At 42.8% G+C, this 15,927-nt stretch overlaps 1 protein-coding gene across 1 annotated transcript in view; it reads left to right on the top strand.

Annotated features, from left to right (window-relative positions):
- Positions 1 to 15,927, top strand: part of LOC138259079 (maternal DNA replication licensing factor mcm6-like) — a 482,778-nt gene that overhangs the window by 185,064 nt on the left and 281,787 nt on the right. Inside the window, exons 7-8 of the mRNA XM_069206547.1 lie at positions 4,906 to 5,056; positions 9,319 to 9,460. Of these exons, the coding sequence (XP_069062648.1) occupies positions 4,906 to 5,056; positions 9,319 to 9,460 (293 nt within the window). The remainder of the gene's footprint in view (positions 1 to 4,905; positions 5,057 to 9,318; positions 9,461 to 15,927) is intronic.

Raw genomic sequence — 15,927 nt, 5'->3', positions numbered from 1 at the left:
AGACGAAGGACAGAGTTCACATCCCACATAGAATTATATTTAGGGGCTGGAAGTTTGGAAAACATATTCCTTTTAGCAGATGACAAACTAAAGGGTGTTCTCCCACTGGTCTACAATCCACCCGGACGTGTTCTGAAGAGATCGCGAATCTATAGGTATTGACAGTACGGTACGCTTTGCCTTGAGAGGCTAAGGAAGCTAGAAAATTTACAATTAAGGTAACTGCAGCTGAAACTGGATTGGAATCCCTGTCCGCACACCAGCTATACCATACCAACCAGGCTGAACAGTAGACCTTTGAAGTACCCGGAGCCCAGGATTGTTGGATCAATTGGACAGCCTGTTCCGAAATTCCTGGGGTTCTCTAAGACGCCCCGAAATTCTCCAAGCTATGAGAAATAGGGAACCTTGTAATATGAGGTTGTCAGGAAGCCCCTGGTGATTTAAAAGAAGATCTGGGAAAGGAGGGATCAGGACTGGAAGATCTGACGAGTTCTAAGAGGGTCGGAAACTAAGGTAGAGACTGCCAGAATAGGCTGACTAGAACTAGGGAGGAACGTTGTCGGCGAACTTGTGCCAGGACCCAAGCAGTAAAGCGGAAGGGAGGAAAGGCATACAGAAGGGAAGGAGGCCACCCTTGGAGAAAAGCGTTGGAAGCCAAGGCTAAAGGATCTGGTCTCCAACTGAAGAAGTTGGAAGTTGAGTCTTGAGGCAAAGAGGTCTATGGACATTGTACCAAAGATGGAAGAAAGACGATTGAATATGGTAGGGTGAATCCGCCAATCGCTTGAGTCCTGGGAGTGTCTTGCGAACCAATCGGCCACTACATTGAGATTGCCTGGGAGATATTCCGCTCTGACTGAAATATTTTTGTGAAGACAAAACTCCCAAAGACTCTTGGCCAAGAGAGACAAAGGTTTGGATCGTGTCCCACCCAGGCGGTTGATGTAAGTTACAGCAGATAAATTGTCCATTCTGAGAAGAATGGAGCATTTTATTCTGTCTTTGGTAAAGGACTGGATGGCAAAGGAACCTGCAAGCATCTCTAAACAGTTTGTGCATTGATGACTCCTGAGCAGACCATGGTCCTCCAGTTGAGTGTGGACCACATCTTGTGCCCCAGCCTGTCAGACTTGCATATGACTCTAAGACAAGATCTGGGGCGGCAGAGAAAATTGTTCTCCCGTTCCAGGTGTCTAAATGACTCATCCACCATGTGAGTTCTTCCCTGGACTCTGCGTTGAGGACAACCTGATCCGAATATGACAGACCTTGTTGAAGATGATGGATCTTGAGCCTTTGGAGGGCTCTGTAATGAAGAGGGCCTGGAAAAATGGCCTGGATGGAAGAGGAAAGGAGGCCTATGAGATGAGCAAGTGCTCTGAGGGAAGAACAAGGGAGAGAGAAGGCATGACAAATGTCTTTCTTTATTAAAGAAACTTTGTCTTGAGGAAGTTGTAGAATCGACTCGGTAGTGTTGACGAGGAACCCCAGAAACTCGAGTTTGTGAAGGAACTAGAGCTGACTTTTGGAGATTTATAAGGAAGCCCAGCCAAGAAAGAAGGTCTTGACAAATTTTTAGATGAGTTACCAGAGAAGACTTCTCCTGAGCCATAATTAGGAAGTTGTCGAGATAGATAAGTCATATCCGCTGAGCCCTGAGGCAGGCTAGCACGGGTTTGAGTACCTTGGTGAAACACCAAGAGGCGGAAGAAAGGCCAAAGGGACGTTTTGAAACGAAAAAGTATTTTCCCACTGGAACTGAAGGAATTTTCTGAAAGATGGCTGTACCGGTACTGAGAGATATGCGCCCTGAAGATCTATGCGAACTAACCAGTTGTGAAGGAGGATATCCCTGAGATAGAGAAGTTTCCATCTTGACGTGGTGATACTTCGTAGTTTAAGTTTGACAGGGCAATGTTTTTTGTTCTTCTTTTGATCAAGATAATTATTGCTGAGAAAACAGGAAGGGTCTAACACTACTTCCTCGATAGCCTGCTTCGATAATAAAGCCTGTATCTCATCCTGAAACAGGCGAGATTGATCATGAGAAAAAAGGAGAGGACGAGGAAGGAAGGGCTGACAAGGGGTCTGATAAAGATCTATGCAATAGCCTTGGACGGTCTGAATTACCCAAGGGTCGGAAGTTATCAACAGCCAAACATTTAAACACCAAGCTAGTATGCCTCCTACCGGAGGAAGGCCAGAACTGAAAGTTCTTACCTGCAAGGTGTTCTCCTTTGGCTCTGTAACCCCTGTTACGGCCGCCGTGGAACCTGCAGGGGTAGAATTTGGGTTTGTATCCTTGGTATACGTCGAGCTGGTTGGTCTGGGAGTAGGAGCCTCTGTTGAGGGATTGACCTTGTTGAGAAGCTGCCGGCAAAACGACTCCTTCTTTTGCCGGCCCTTCCAAAAACCCGATTGGAAAACAAATTCTTCATAGAAGAATGGGCTTTATCAAGGGAATTGAAAGTAGAGGTGTGCTCATTTCTTTTATAAAAGAGTCCCTAAAGAGAAGACCATCAGCGTTAAGGCCTTCGTCTTTGGCAGCAAGAGAGCTCAGTTTGGGATCAATCCTGAGGAGGAGGCTTTTGCGGCGTTCTTGAGAAATGTAGGAGTTGGCATTGCCCAACATGCAAATTGCCCGTTGAGCCCAGTTGGAGAGGGTTTCCGGATCCACCTGGGAGCCTTCAACTTTGGCTTCTTCAGCAAGGTCAAAGATCCTGGTGAGGGGATCCACCAAGTCTAGAAGTCTGTCCTGACAATTTGACCAGGCTCGGTCATCTCCTTTCTTGGGGTCTTTCCCAAATTTGGTGAAGAAGAAAAGCATATTGGGATCAATGGCGGGGGTGTCTGTAACCTTACAAGGGAGGGAGGGTCTGGGACATTCAGATTTTAATTTATTTCTGGATGACTTATCCAGGGGATGGCAGAGAGAGAAGGAAACGTAATCTGAAACATGGTCAGAGGGAAACCATTCTGAGGAATTGGGGTGATGGATAGAAGTAGGGTCAAACATGGAGTCGCCATCAGGGTCAACCAGGTCTTCGGGCACTAAGTGAGGGGAATACTCTTGAGGAGAAATTTTTTGACTTTTCTCCGGAGGCCCATCATAAAAATCATCATTTAGTGTGTCATGTAAGACATCGTCCCCATCACTGTCCGTGTCCCGTAAATTAAGAATATTAAGGGGGGAGGAAGGGAGCCCTGAAAAATTCGCCTCTCGGGTTGGAGGCCCAAATTTATTGGAAACTCCTTTTGAGATCTCATGAGAATGAGACACACGTTTCTTCCCTCTCAAAAGAGGATTCGCCTTAGGTGCGTGCAGCATTTTAGAAATAGAGGCTTCAAAATTTTTGGAAATGTCCAACATAGACACTGAAACAGCGTGTTGGACTGAATCCTTAATAAAGGGTTTCAAATTATCCTTAATAGACTGGGTTTGGTCTTCCTCCGACATAATGGATAAAAAAGGAGAGTTTGAGGAGGAAAAATGGCTAAAAAGTTATAAAATGGTGAAAAAACAGGTGCTAATCCTGTTAAATACAAGGAAAACGGTAAATAAGGGGCTAAACTGAAAAGGCTGGCCGGGGGTGTGAGAGGGGCGTGCCACTAACCTGGGAGCCTAGGAAATACCTGCTGTGCAACCAGAGATAAACACGCTTGGAATTCAGCCAAGCGTGTAAGGCAGAGTCAATTCTAAGAATAAACACGCTCGTTTAGAAGCAGTCGAGCGTCACGATCTGTCTAGCGTGTGGTAGGGAAGAAGGAACACGCTGTGAAGCCCAGCGGAATAAAGTAAATAAACACACTCGTTTGGAAACACTCGAGCGTGTAAAAGAATGGGCAGTCAAGCGTGAAGTAAGCAGAGGAATGCGGCTGAGGCACGGCTGTTAGAACGTTGAGTAGAACGTTCTGATAGCCGGTCTGAAAAAGTGCAAATAGCGCAATGAGGAGTGCGCGTGACCCCTGAAAGGAATAAAACCAAATGAGACAATGTAACTAATACCAATATTAGTATAAACAAATAAATGTCAAACACGTTAAACAGTATCAATTAAATAGAAAAATACATAAATGCGAGCAGGGTACTTATCTTGACTGCGAGCAGCAAGAAAAGAGGGCTTGGTGCTCTGTCAAAATAGTTAATATGGGGCTCGTTGTGTGATTGATTGGCCCCATTATGACGCAGTTTTGTCGTTCTTTTCCCAGGGATTCTGTGATTTGTAGTTCTTGGCTGCTGTTCAAAATAAAGCATGAAAAGAAAAGCATAATATAACTAACTTAAAAAGATCACTTCACTTGAATTCCAACAAATCAACACAATATGTGCGTAATTCTGAAATGTGTATTGTACTATATTTTTGTGGTTTGTTTCGCTCTCAAGATCTGATCATTTTCATGATTTCTTGCCAGTTAAAATTGTTACATGCAATCTGTGTTTTTGTTAACTCAGAAACTTTGCCAGTAAGTATTTGATTGAAAGTACTGTTCCTTCTATCTCGTAGATTTTCTTTTTGTAGAAGAACATTAGTTGTAAGTGAAGAAGGGCGTATTCTGCCCATCTCTACTATTTCATAAAACATAATTCACTTTTGTGCCTAAACCTACAGTAATTCTATGGTAGACAACCGGCAAGTATTTCTTAATTTTACTCCAACAGTCCCAACATCCAGACCTAGTGCGGTGCCATTGAGAGGGGATTCTAGGTTTGTAACCTGATTTGATAGATGATCCTTTCATTCCATTCCTCCATAGATGCAGATGCTCAGTATTAGCATAAGTATCATTTATATAATGAGTTGTGCAATATATACACACATTTACTATATTAAACTTGATCTGTAGTGGTAATGTATGGCCTGTTAATTTGATTGATGGAAATAATTTGATTTTCTGTTGTAGTTCGGAGGAAAGGGTCTGCATGACGAAGATGCAACTGCAGAGAGTATCAAGAACCAAATGACTGCTCAAGAATGGGAGAAAGTGTTTGAAATGAGCCAAGACAAAAATCTGTATCATAATTTATGCACCAGCCTATTTCCCACAATACATGGTAATTTCAACGGTTGTAAAGTCGTGTATGTTTTGTTTAATCCTTTATGTACTGGATATTTTGCTGTGTCAATCTTATTTACTTTCAGCGATGCATCTTTAGAACCTAGTCGAACATAATTGTTATATACAATCAAAAAAAGGACATAAATATAGTCTAATGTGGTGGAGTAAGGGAGAGAAAGCCTCCATGCAAGCAACGCTTTCTTGCATGTTTTCATGATTGGGCCATTTTCAATCCTTTCCGTTTAAAGTGTGTGTTGCATGATGTTTAGTAAATAGAAGCCCCTTCCAATAAGAATGCAACACAAGTTTTAGAAAATTCAACTTGTATTCATACTTTCATCCTCCAGTATCTATTACAGTATTAATGCTTTTCATTGCTCAGTCATGTTTTGTTTTGTCACTGCATCTCCTCTATAAAGATGGCTGCTGCATAACTTCTGAAATTATCTTCTGAATTGTATTAATCTATTTACTGTTTAAAATGTAATCCAATACGATGCGTGTCCCACCATGATATTCAGTCATCCTCTCGCCTTAACTGCTGTCTTGCTGCAATGTATGTACAGTTGAAATCAATCTGTGTACCGTGCTCATATCCTCTGAGACCAGGCATTTGCTACCATCTCAAAAACCAACCCAAGGCCAGATTACTTCCTATTTAAATGGGAGCAAATGCAAACCTTTGGCCTTGTTGTGACTCAGTAAGATATCAAGACTGAAGTACCAGGTACAGGATGTGTAATAGACCATATCATTCCAGTGCTAGTAGAGTAACAGTTTAAGTGGCCTGTGTTTACTAATTTAAGGTAGTGTTCTGGGAATAGGGATGGAATGTATTTAGTAGCCATGTTTGAAATAAAGAAAAATGCATAACAGGAATTTAATAAATGGCTGAACTTTAACAAAAGGTAGTTGGATGTCTGATATATGGGGTTAGGTGGTGTAAATTGGGTCCCGGACCTTCAGTATCTTAGTGGGACGGATTAGAGTAGTAAGGGCTTTGAGATGAGTCTCTGAAGTGAACATACTCGGGATAAAATGGGCGATAAAGGGGGGGATGGAAAGGGCAGTGAAGCATTTGGGTCAAGTAATGGATGACTCATGGGTGCACACAGGGCTCCAAAGTTACTCTAAAGAAACAGGGCTGAAAGCATCATAATAGGGAGAATGACCATACAACGCTTGCCTTTTCCATGCAGCCTTTGCTAGGCACGTAAAGTATCGTAGGTCACGTTAAACATAAATATGTCTGTGTGTGTGTATGTGTGTATGTATATATATCATAAATATATCCTATTTGTGGTTGACAGTAGGTATAGTTAGGACCTAGTTTCCAGAGCAGAAACATTTTTGTTTTGCGTATAACTTTGGTGCCATTTGACAAATCTTCACAAAATTTCCCAAACTAGTTTGCCAGCCACTTTAGCTGCTCTCTGGAAAGTTTCAGAAGTGATCAGTCAAGCGGGGGGGGCAAGAAAAAGGCAGGGCAAGGGGTCACAAAATGCATTTTCCCCATGCAATTTGCCATTGGAATTTTGAACATGACTACAGCCTCAACCATTGGACTGGATTATATTAAGTTTGGCAGAAGGGTAGTTCTTGGTCCAGAAAGAGCCCTTTTATACTATTTGCTGTAAATCTGCACAGTAGTTTGAGATATTTAAGAAAAATGTAATATAGATATCTAGGAATGCTGATCGTCTGCAGAAACAGAAGTCCCCATGCTGATAATCTGAATGACTACCAACACTTCAAAGTGTAGGTAGGCAGCCTGGGACCCTGACTCTGCAGAGTCCAAAAAAATAGTTAGGAAAAAAGGGGTCAGGGTAGCAATACCCTGACCGACCCCCCCCCCCCCCCCCCTTCCTTAGCCCTGGTGCTGGGGTCTCCCACTGACTCTGCCAGGGCACAAAATGTTTGTTTTTTCCACACAAAACCGCTGTGGATATGCCCAAAAATGGAAAAAGTGCTGTTTCCTGCATTGCTTTTATTTTGTTGTTTTTTTTAAGCCCCCGTGGGCCAGGTCCCAAGGGCGTATGGAAGTATTAAAATTGGAAGGCCCCGCCCTTCTCTAAGGGCACTTTGTGTCCCAGGAACCCCCAACTCACTAGGGCTTTAATAGAACAAAATGAAATAAAGGGGACAGGGTGCCTTTCCCCGAAAGGTCTTTAAAGGTCCTGAGGACCACCTTCTCCCTGCAGCTAGGCTTAGACATAATGGAGGGGGATAAACAGACTCCCCTTCTTGCTGGGTAATTGACACAGAGGGAGAGACCTGCATGGGGCACCCAAGTTGTCAAAAGGAGGAAGAGGGGCCATATTCGGCCCCAGAGACCACCACCTTACTGGGTCTGCCCCATGCAAACAAAAGGAGGTGGGCCACATGCCCCCTTCCTGGAGTTACAAATGGGCCTGGGGATGCCACCCATCAGGCCAGATCCCTATCTCCCGAGGTGCCTGCCCTTGGGAGAAAGCACTCTGCTTTCATTCGGCAAGAGATTTAATAGCTCCCACCATATGAGAGCAAACTAAGTCTGCTCCCAGTGGGCAGGAAAACTGCACCAGCTCACTGGAAGTGGACTTCATCTGTTTTCTTGTCCGCTATCCACTATAATATATAAAAGATTCTCAAAGCATCATCAGTGGCCAGGCACAAGCCCCTACGTCTGGTAAGACCCTTGGCCTGACCCCTGTGCTGCTTGATGGGTGTCATGTGCTCCGCTTCATTATGCTCCTGCATCTTTTTGTAGCTTGCAAAAATAGGTTATGATGCTGATTGCTGCAGTCAACCATAATGAGAGAGGATGCATGAGATTGTGAGGAGGGTGCGGTTGGTGGTGGGGCTCCACTTCCTTGATACTTGGTCTCAGTATAGGATGGTTACAGTTGCCGCCAGGGTGGATTCCGAGGTAATGATGTCCATCTTGTGTGCTGTCAGGCCCTGTCTCCGATTGTATTTTATTTAGTAAACATGTTTTTCTGGTTACAATGACAAACATCGGCAATTTAAAATTAATTTTAATTAATTGACGTGCAATGCAAGATGTCTATTCTATTACTAAACCCTCTCCAAATTAGTAACCAGTGGTGGCAAGTTCAGTTTTTCAAAAAAACATATTGGTGTTTCTGTAATTATTTTCTCAAATTGCTTCCGATACCCCAAATTATACTGACCAATCTGGCAATGCAAATATTTATTTGGGTTCTTTTTGTGACCAAGTTCTTTAAAGTCTATATGACTTCATTTCAACATGCTGTGATATCCCATGTTTTTGCTTTTGTACTTTCGTAATTTCATCTTTAGCCTCCACCAAATATTTCCTCCTCCGATCTTTCCAAAATCTAGAAATATATCTTAAAATGATTACCTTAAAAAGTATCTGGAAATCTGTTCTTATGCCAAAACCTAGAAGTCCTCTGTTGACAGGAGATACTAAATAATTCTGCGACTTCATTTGAAATTCTTCTTATTTTTAAAGGAACCTTCCTAAATAAATGATCCTTTTTCCTGTGCATCTAATCAGTGACCAGTATCAAGATTGAAATGGGTTATATTAAGGCAGTCACCCATTGGCAGGGACGTGTTTCTGAAAAAGCCCTCCCATTGTCAATGAAAAGGAATGAAAATTTGCTCCATCCGCACGTCTATGAACCTAAGTTTTGCACTAATCAACTGAATATTCTGTTTAAAAGATACCTATATAGTTATACCCTTGGATAAACAACTTTTGTGACAGCACATGTCCTGAGATAATGTGCATGTTTGGAAATACTCTGGGGGGTCTAAGTTTAAAAATGGGTTTTTAATTCTCTATACAGATAACTATTGATTTTCTGTATCCCAAAATAACGGTATTTTTAAGTAACAATCATGTCTGAATTCAGATGGCTGGTTTTTGGATGATGATTAAATTTACTGTTTCCATGTTAATGGAGGTGACCTCTGCCCTTCAGGGTATGACGCACTGTTTACCACAATAGACCTTCTATGATGGCCTTTAACAGTCTAGATGAGATTTTGTTTTGCCTTTACTGGACTAGACTAACTCACCCAAAATCAAGGATTCATAGATGAGAAGTTCAGGACTGGTGACTGTGGCTGTACTGACCTTGAGTGGTCATCCTGCTTGTAGACCCTGGTTTTCCTTAGTTTTGAAGTTCTTTGATTACAATGGGGTTTCTAAGCAGTGCACATTTTAATACTGTGACACTTAACTTCTACACTTGACCTCTCCTTATTCTGCCTATTTGTTTACAGGCAATGATGAAATCAAACGAGGTGTACTGCTGATGCTTTTTGGTGGAGTTCCCAAGACTACTATGGAGCGGACATCACTTCGAGGTGACATTAATGTCTGCATTGTTGGAGATCCCAGCACTTCCAAAAGTCAGTTTCTGAAGTAAGTTCTGCTATGTTCTTTTCTTACCTAAAACAATGAGATCCAATTAAATGAAAGCAGACATTGAATATTAATGGTTATTTGGGGTTACTGTGATCATTTGAAGAAATTGCTTAAATCCTTTTACATCAACTGGAATATGCATAGTTCACAGATTGTGTGGAGTTAACTTTATTTAACTACTTTGGTGTTTTTTTTTTTTTATATCTACAATCTGTGTGCAAGTGGACTCCACTTGTGCAAAAATTTCATGCTGTGCTTTTTTTCATTGCCGAAGGGTTTTTTTCCTTTGGAAATTCAATTTTCATCTTGTAAGACTTTTCATCCTTAGCGTGGTCTCCCTTAACTTTTTTCCTTTTGTTCCCCAGGTTGTTGTGTGCTGGACTCAGGTTTTACTATTTTTGTTAATCGGGCCACTTTACCACTGCTAACCAGTGCTCCTTTACAAAATGTGTATGTAATTGGCTTATCCATGATTGACATATTTGATTTACTAATAAGTCGCTAGTACAGTGAACTAGAGGTACCCAGGGCCTGTAAATCAAATGCTACAAGTGGGCTTGCAGCACTGATTGTGCCACCCACATAAGTAGCTCTGTAATCGTGACTCACACCTGCCATTGCAGTGTGTGTGTGTGTGTGTGTGTGTGTGCAGTTTTAACTGTAAATTCGACTTGGCAAGTGTACCCTCTTGCCAGGCCCAAACCTTCCCTTTTCTTACATGTCAGACACCCCTAAGGTAGGCCCTAGGTAGCCCCAAGGGTAGGGTGCAGTGTATGGTTAAGGTAGGACACATAGTAATGTGTTGTATATGTCCTGACAGTGAAATATTGCTAAATTTGTTTTTCACTTTTGCAAGGCCTCTCCCTCTCATAGGTTAACATGGAGGCTACCTTTAAATCTGATTAAAGTGTAGATTCCCTTTGGGAGCGGATGGACATGTGAAGCTTGGGGTCTCTGAGCTCACAATTTAAAAATACATCTCTTAGTAAAGTTGATTTTAAGATTGTATGTTTGAAAATGCCACTTTTAGAAAGTGAGCATTTTCTTGTTTATACCATTTCTGTGACTCTGCCTGTTTGTGGATTCCCTGTCTGGGTCAGTTTGACAGTTGGGCTGGTTGCACCTCACACTAGACAGTGACACAAAGGGAGCTGGGGTGTAGTCTGCATATCCTGATGAGCCATCTGTGCTAGGAGGAAGGGGAGGAGTGGTCACTCATCTGAAAGGGCTGTGCCTGCCCTCACACAATGCAGTCTCCAACCCCCTGGTAAGTGTCTGGGGCCTGGCCTGGGCAAGGCAGGATTTCACATTCAAGAGAGACTTTGCTTTGAAGTTGGCGTACTTCAAAGGAGAAATTGGGTATGAGAAGGGCACCCAAAACCAGACTTTTAGAACACTTCTGGAAACCAAGAGGAACCTCTGCCTGGACAAGAGCTGAGGCGAAAAAGCTTCCCTGTCTGAGACTGTGCTGTGTGGAGCTACCCTGCAGTTACTGCTTCTGCCAGAGTAAGAGGGCAAAGACTGGACTTTGTGTGCCTTCCATCTTGTGAAGATCTCCAAGGGCTTGATTTAGAGCTTGCCTCCTGTTGTTTGAGGTCTCAGGGACAACAAAGACTTCTCTCTGCCAGCACCTGGAGTCTCTGGGGAGACTCCTACACTGTCTGTGGTGTCCATCCAGTTCCTGGGACCCTAAAAGGAGAAGCTGGCAGCTTAAGAGTGAGAAATCCATGCACAGAGCGCCGTGCGGAGAAAAGATCGGTGCAACTCCGATCTGCGGTTGAAGAAATGACGCACTGCTGGCTCTGCGGCTGAAAATCCACACTCGCTGGAAACGTGACCGAAGAATTGCCACCCCGATTTGGAGCATCGCTGACGGAGACTCAGTGTTTGAAACCCACACTTAGTGTTTTTTTTTAATCATCGTGCGGCTGGATTTCTGACGCAAGTACGGCTGGGCATATAAAAACAATACAAGACCTGCCCAGACCTGAGTGCCGACCGGATCGATGCATCGCTCTCCTGCGAAGAGAAGAAACTATGCGAACAGACGAAAGGAGAAACTGCAATGTCTTGCTCAAGAGTGAAATTGACGCATCAAAAGCCCTTTTTGACCCCCACACGCCCGTGCGGGGTTATTTTTGACGTAACCAAGGTACATTTTCATGGTTATAGTGTTAATTTGTGTTTTAAACTACATAAAGACTCTTTATGCTTTTTAATTGATAACTTGACTTGTGGATTGTGGTCGTTTTGGTCTTGTTTTGTTTAGATAAATATTTCCTATTTTTCTAAACCTGTGTTATTTTGTAGTGTTTTCATTAAGTTACTTTGTGTGCTGGTACAAATACTTCACACCTAACACTCTGAAGTTAAGCCTACTGCTGTGCCAAGCTGCCAATGGGGTAAGCAGGGGGTTAGCTGAGGCCGATTCTCTTTTATCCTGAGTAGAGTGAGAAACCTTCAGCTTCAAAACAGTCAGACCTTGAACTCAAACTGAGCTGCCTCACACAATTATAAACATACTGTTATCCAAACATCCAAAGCCGAAATGCAATTAGTCCAAAAAAGCAGCTGATATTCTATTCATGAGTTTTCGGAGTGCAGCCCTCTAAAACAGGAGGTAGATGGATGGTGATCTGTTTGAACATGCCTGCCTCCAGATCCTACTGTATTCAGAGTAAGGAGCTGCAGTAGAATAGTATCCTCTTTCCTCCTCTAGCATCAATAAAGAGTTTCACAATCCTGTGATTGTACAGTAACTTGCAGGTGCTCAAGTAAAATTTCTGCTGAAGGAAGAACTCTACTTTTGCTGACCAAGGGTTAAAGGTGAAAGTTAGGCTTGAACATTTTTTGAGCATTGATTGGTCCACATTAAAACAAATCTTAGGATCAACCAGTCATGTTAATTTATCCACTAATTTGGGTCCCTTTTGTCCAATTTTAGCAGCTCAAAGTTAAACATGTTCAGCAGCTATCTTCTTTCTCCCGACACTTCAGTTGGAAGAGAGGTCCATGTTTTACTTTGTGGAACACTGGTGACCTGTCACTCACATGATGTAACAAAGCACCCACCTCTCTTCCACCCAATAGGTGTCCGAGAATGGCAAGGAAGGAGAAAGACGAGGCTTAACACAAACCCTTGTGGCTCAAGGGGGTTCTCCAACCTCCACTGCCCTCCCATTAATCCTCATGCTTATGACTATATATGAGATGGCAGAGTCCCGTTATATAGAATGCTTGCAAACTTCATATAATAGGTGCAATATTTTTTTCATGGTGGGTGGTGCAATCGAAGTGGGAAAGGAATAGCACATCAAAGCGCTTTCTTAAATATTTGATAATTAGATAGATTCTTTATTTTAAAGTAATGACCCGTATTCATTTTGAATCAGACCTTCATGGAACCAAGTAGCAGTGTGAGAAATTGATATTCATGAAGTTCATGTAAGTACACATTACATGAAACGGATTTCAGCTGTATCTCATAAATGTTCACTGCAAGGACACTCCTGACAGAAAAGTCATGCAAGATGTATTCTATGAAATATGCAATGTTTTTGTTATTTTATAGTGAGAAAAAAATCTAATTTTTGCCTGTGGGAGACTATTTTCAAGAGAAATGTCCTGTAGAGACCGCTTATACTGAAAAAAATAAAATCATGTGACTTATTTTGCTCTGCAAGAAGCAAAAACAATCGCACAGTTCATGTAATGCGAAATTCAGGAAATATGAACAGTACCACGAAATTTGCACAGGTCTTGTACCAAGACAGTGATATCAAAGAGAAATCTAGCTGGATCTCCATGTTTAAGTGCTAATTATTTTACACATGCAAGATCTGTGACTGGAGATATGTCGCAGGACTCTAATAAGACATGCAAAGTTTCACTCTTAAACATGCGAATGCGTTATCCTTAAAACCAAGGCATTTTAGCTGAGGGCAGTCACTGGAATTTAAACAGCCCTCAGTATAGTTTTCTCTCTTGCCTAAACCATTCGCAGAGACACTGTATGGTATCTGCTATACAGTCATGGACGTTTGTGTAGTTAACACATTTTGGAGGTTTTCATCTCAGGGTCTCAAAACGACTTCCCAACTATCATGGCAAACTTCTGGTGCTCTAAACTGGAGTTAGCCCACCAATGTTTTTTTTTTTTTTTTTTTTTTTTTAATGTTACTCATAGAACACAATGTTGAGGGACCCCAGCCTCCAGGCATGAAAATTGCACTAAAGGATAAGATTAGCTCCGCCTTTACTTGTTTTTAGCTATTTTTTTACACTAGGTGAGAGGGATTCAATGCCAATGACAGAATTTATGTGGGTGTTGTGTAGACTAAAACAGATTTTGTATCTTTGTATAGATTTTTCTTGAGCCAAGGCTATCTAGGCAATAGGACCTGGTATTTGTGTTGAGCTATTTTATGCATTGGTTTCTTGGTAACCTGTCGTGCTCACTGTTTTGCTGGAATTTACTCTAATTTGGGCTGATAGAACCTAGTTTACAGGCTGTAGCTCAATCTCGACATTCATCAATACTTGGTGACCAGATTATCCTGAGAGCTGTAAAATGGGTGTGGATGGAGATTGCAGTATTTTTCTGTTATATTTGAAAGACTATGTATCCTCACCACCTAGTGTACCTGATTTTTTATGTTTCCCTTGTGTTAGAAATAGGGGTCTTTGGTTGGCAGTCAGGTTACCCCCTGTCCAAGCAAGGACCCTCTCTAGTCAGGGTAAAGGGGAATCACCCTCAGTTAACACCTGCTCACCCCCTTGGTACCTTGGCATGAGCAGGCAGGCTTAACTTCAGAAGCAATGTGTAAAGTATTTGTACCAACAAACACAGTAATACAGTAAGAACAACACAGAATGACTCAAAACAGGTTTAGAGACGCAGCCAATATTTATCTGAACAAAAAAAGACCAAATTGACAAAACTCCGACATACACAAGTCAAGTTATGAATTTTTACAGATGAAACTCAAAAATAGCGCTTCGATGAGGTGATAACACGGTGTTGTGATGGAGTCGTTCCCAGGAATCCAACACCAATGGCGCTGGGTACAGTGTCACACAGATCCCCAGGTACAGTACCTTAGTAAAATGCACAAACAAGCGGGTGCGCAAAGTTGGGGATTGCGGCATCGCTGGTTCTGAGGCGTTGTCCGTTCTGGTGCTACGGGTAGAGGAGTGGAGACATCATGAAAAGGAGTCTGGTCCTTGCTGCAGAGCTGTGGAGGTGAGGCAGTGGGAGTGCGAAGAGTTGAATCTGCGCACTTTGGGTGGAGTCGATATTCGGCAGTCACAATGTCATGCGGCAACTTCCACGGAGTCGCGGACTTCGTAGGGGCTGCAGCGATGTCAGGCCTGCGAGGGTCATCGCTCTCCAGCGAGAACCACACTGTCTGTTGCAGGTGGCATCATGGGATTCAGCAGAGGCATTGGTCCGGAGTTGTTTTTTTTGTATTTTCACCAGCTTCTCCTTTCAAGCGCCCAGGGACTGGATAGGGCACCATTTGTCGGCAGAGGAGTCTCAGCAGCGTCCAGGTGCTAGTAGAGGAAGTCTTTGATGGCCATGAGAATTCCGAACAGGGTGTAAGCTCAGTTGAAGCCCTTGGAGATTCTTCTCAAGCAGGAATATACCACAAAGTCCAGTCTTTGTTCCCTTTCACAGTCAAAAGCAGCAACTGCAGGATAGTTCAACAAAGCACAGTCACAGGCAGGTGCAGCACTTCTCCTCAGTTCTTCAGCTCTTCTCCTTGGAAGAGGTTCCTCTTGATTCCAGAAGTGGTCTAATTTTCTGGGGTTTTGGGGGCTCTTCTTAAACCCTTTTCTGCCTTTGAAGTAGGCCTACTTCAAAGGAAGGCCTCCTGTTTCTAATATGCCGCTGTGCCCAGGCCAGGCCCCAGAGACACACCAGGGGATTGGAGACAGCAATGTTTGTGGGCAGGCACAGCCCTTTCAGGTGTAAGTGACTACTTCCCTTCCCTCCTAGCACATATGTCTCATCAGGATATGCAGGCTACACCCCAGCTCCCTTTGTGTCACTGTCTAGAGAAAGGTGCAAACAGCCCAACTGTCAAACTGACCCAGGCAAGGAATTCACAAACAGGCAGTGTCCTAAAATGGTTTAAGCAAGAAAATGTCTACTTTCTAAAAGTGGCATTTTCAAACACACAATCTAAAAAGGAACTTCATTAAAAGATGTATGTTTAAATTGAGAGTTCAGAGACCCCAAACTCCACATGTCCATCTGCTCCCAAAAAGAATCTGTGCTTTAAAAATATTTAAAGGCAGCCCCCATGTTAACCTATGAGAGAGATAGGCCTTGCAACAGTGAAAAACAAATTTTTCAATATTTCACTGTTAGAACATGTAAAACACATAAGTACATGTCCCACCTTTAACATACACTGCACCCTGCCCATGGGGCTAAACAGGGCCTACCTTAGGGGTTCCTT

The sequence above is a fragment of the Pleurodeles waltl genome, chromosome 2_1, assembly GCF_031143425.1.
Source record: "Pleurodeles waltl isolate 20211129_DDA chromosome 2_1, aPleWal1.hap1.20221129, whole genome shotgun sequence".
NCBI classification, from domain to species: Eukaryota; Metazoa; Chordata; class Amphibia; order Caudata; family Salamandridae; genus Pleurodeles; species Pleurodeles waltl.
This window is presented reverse-complemented; position numbering and strand designations above follow the sequence as displayed.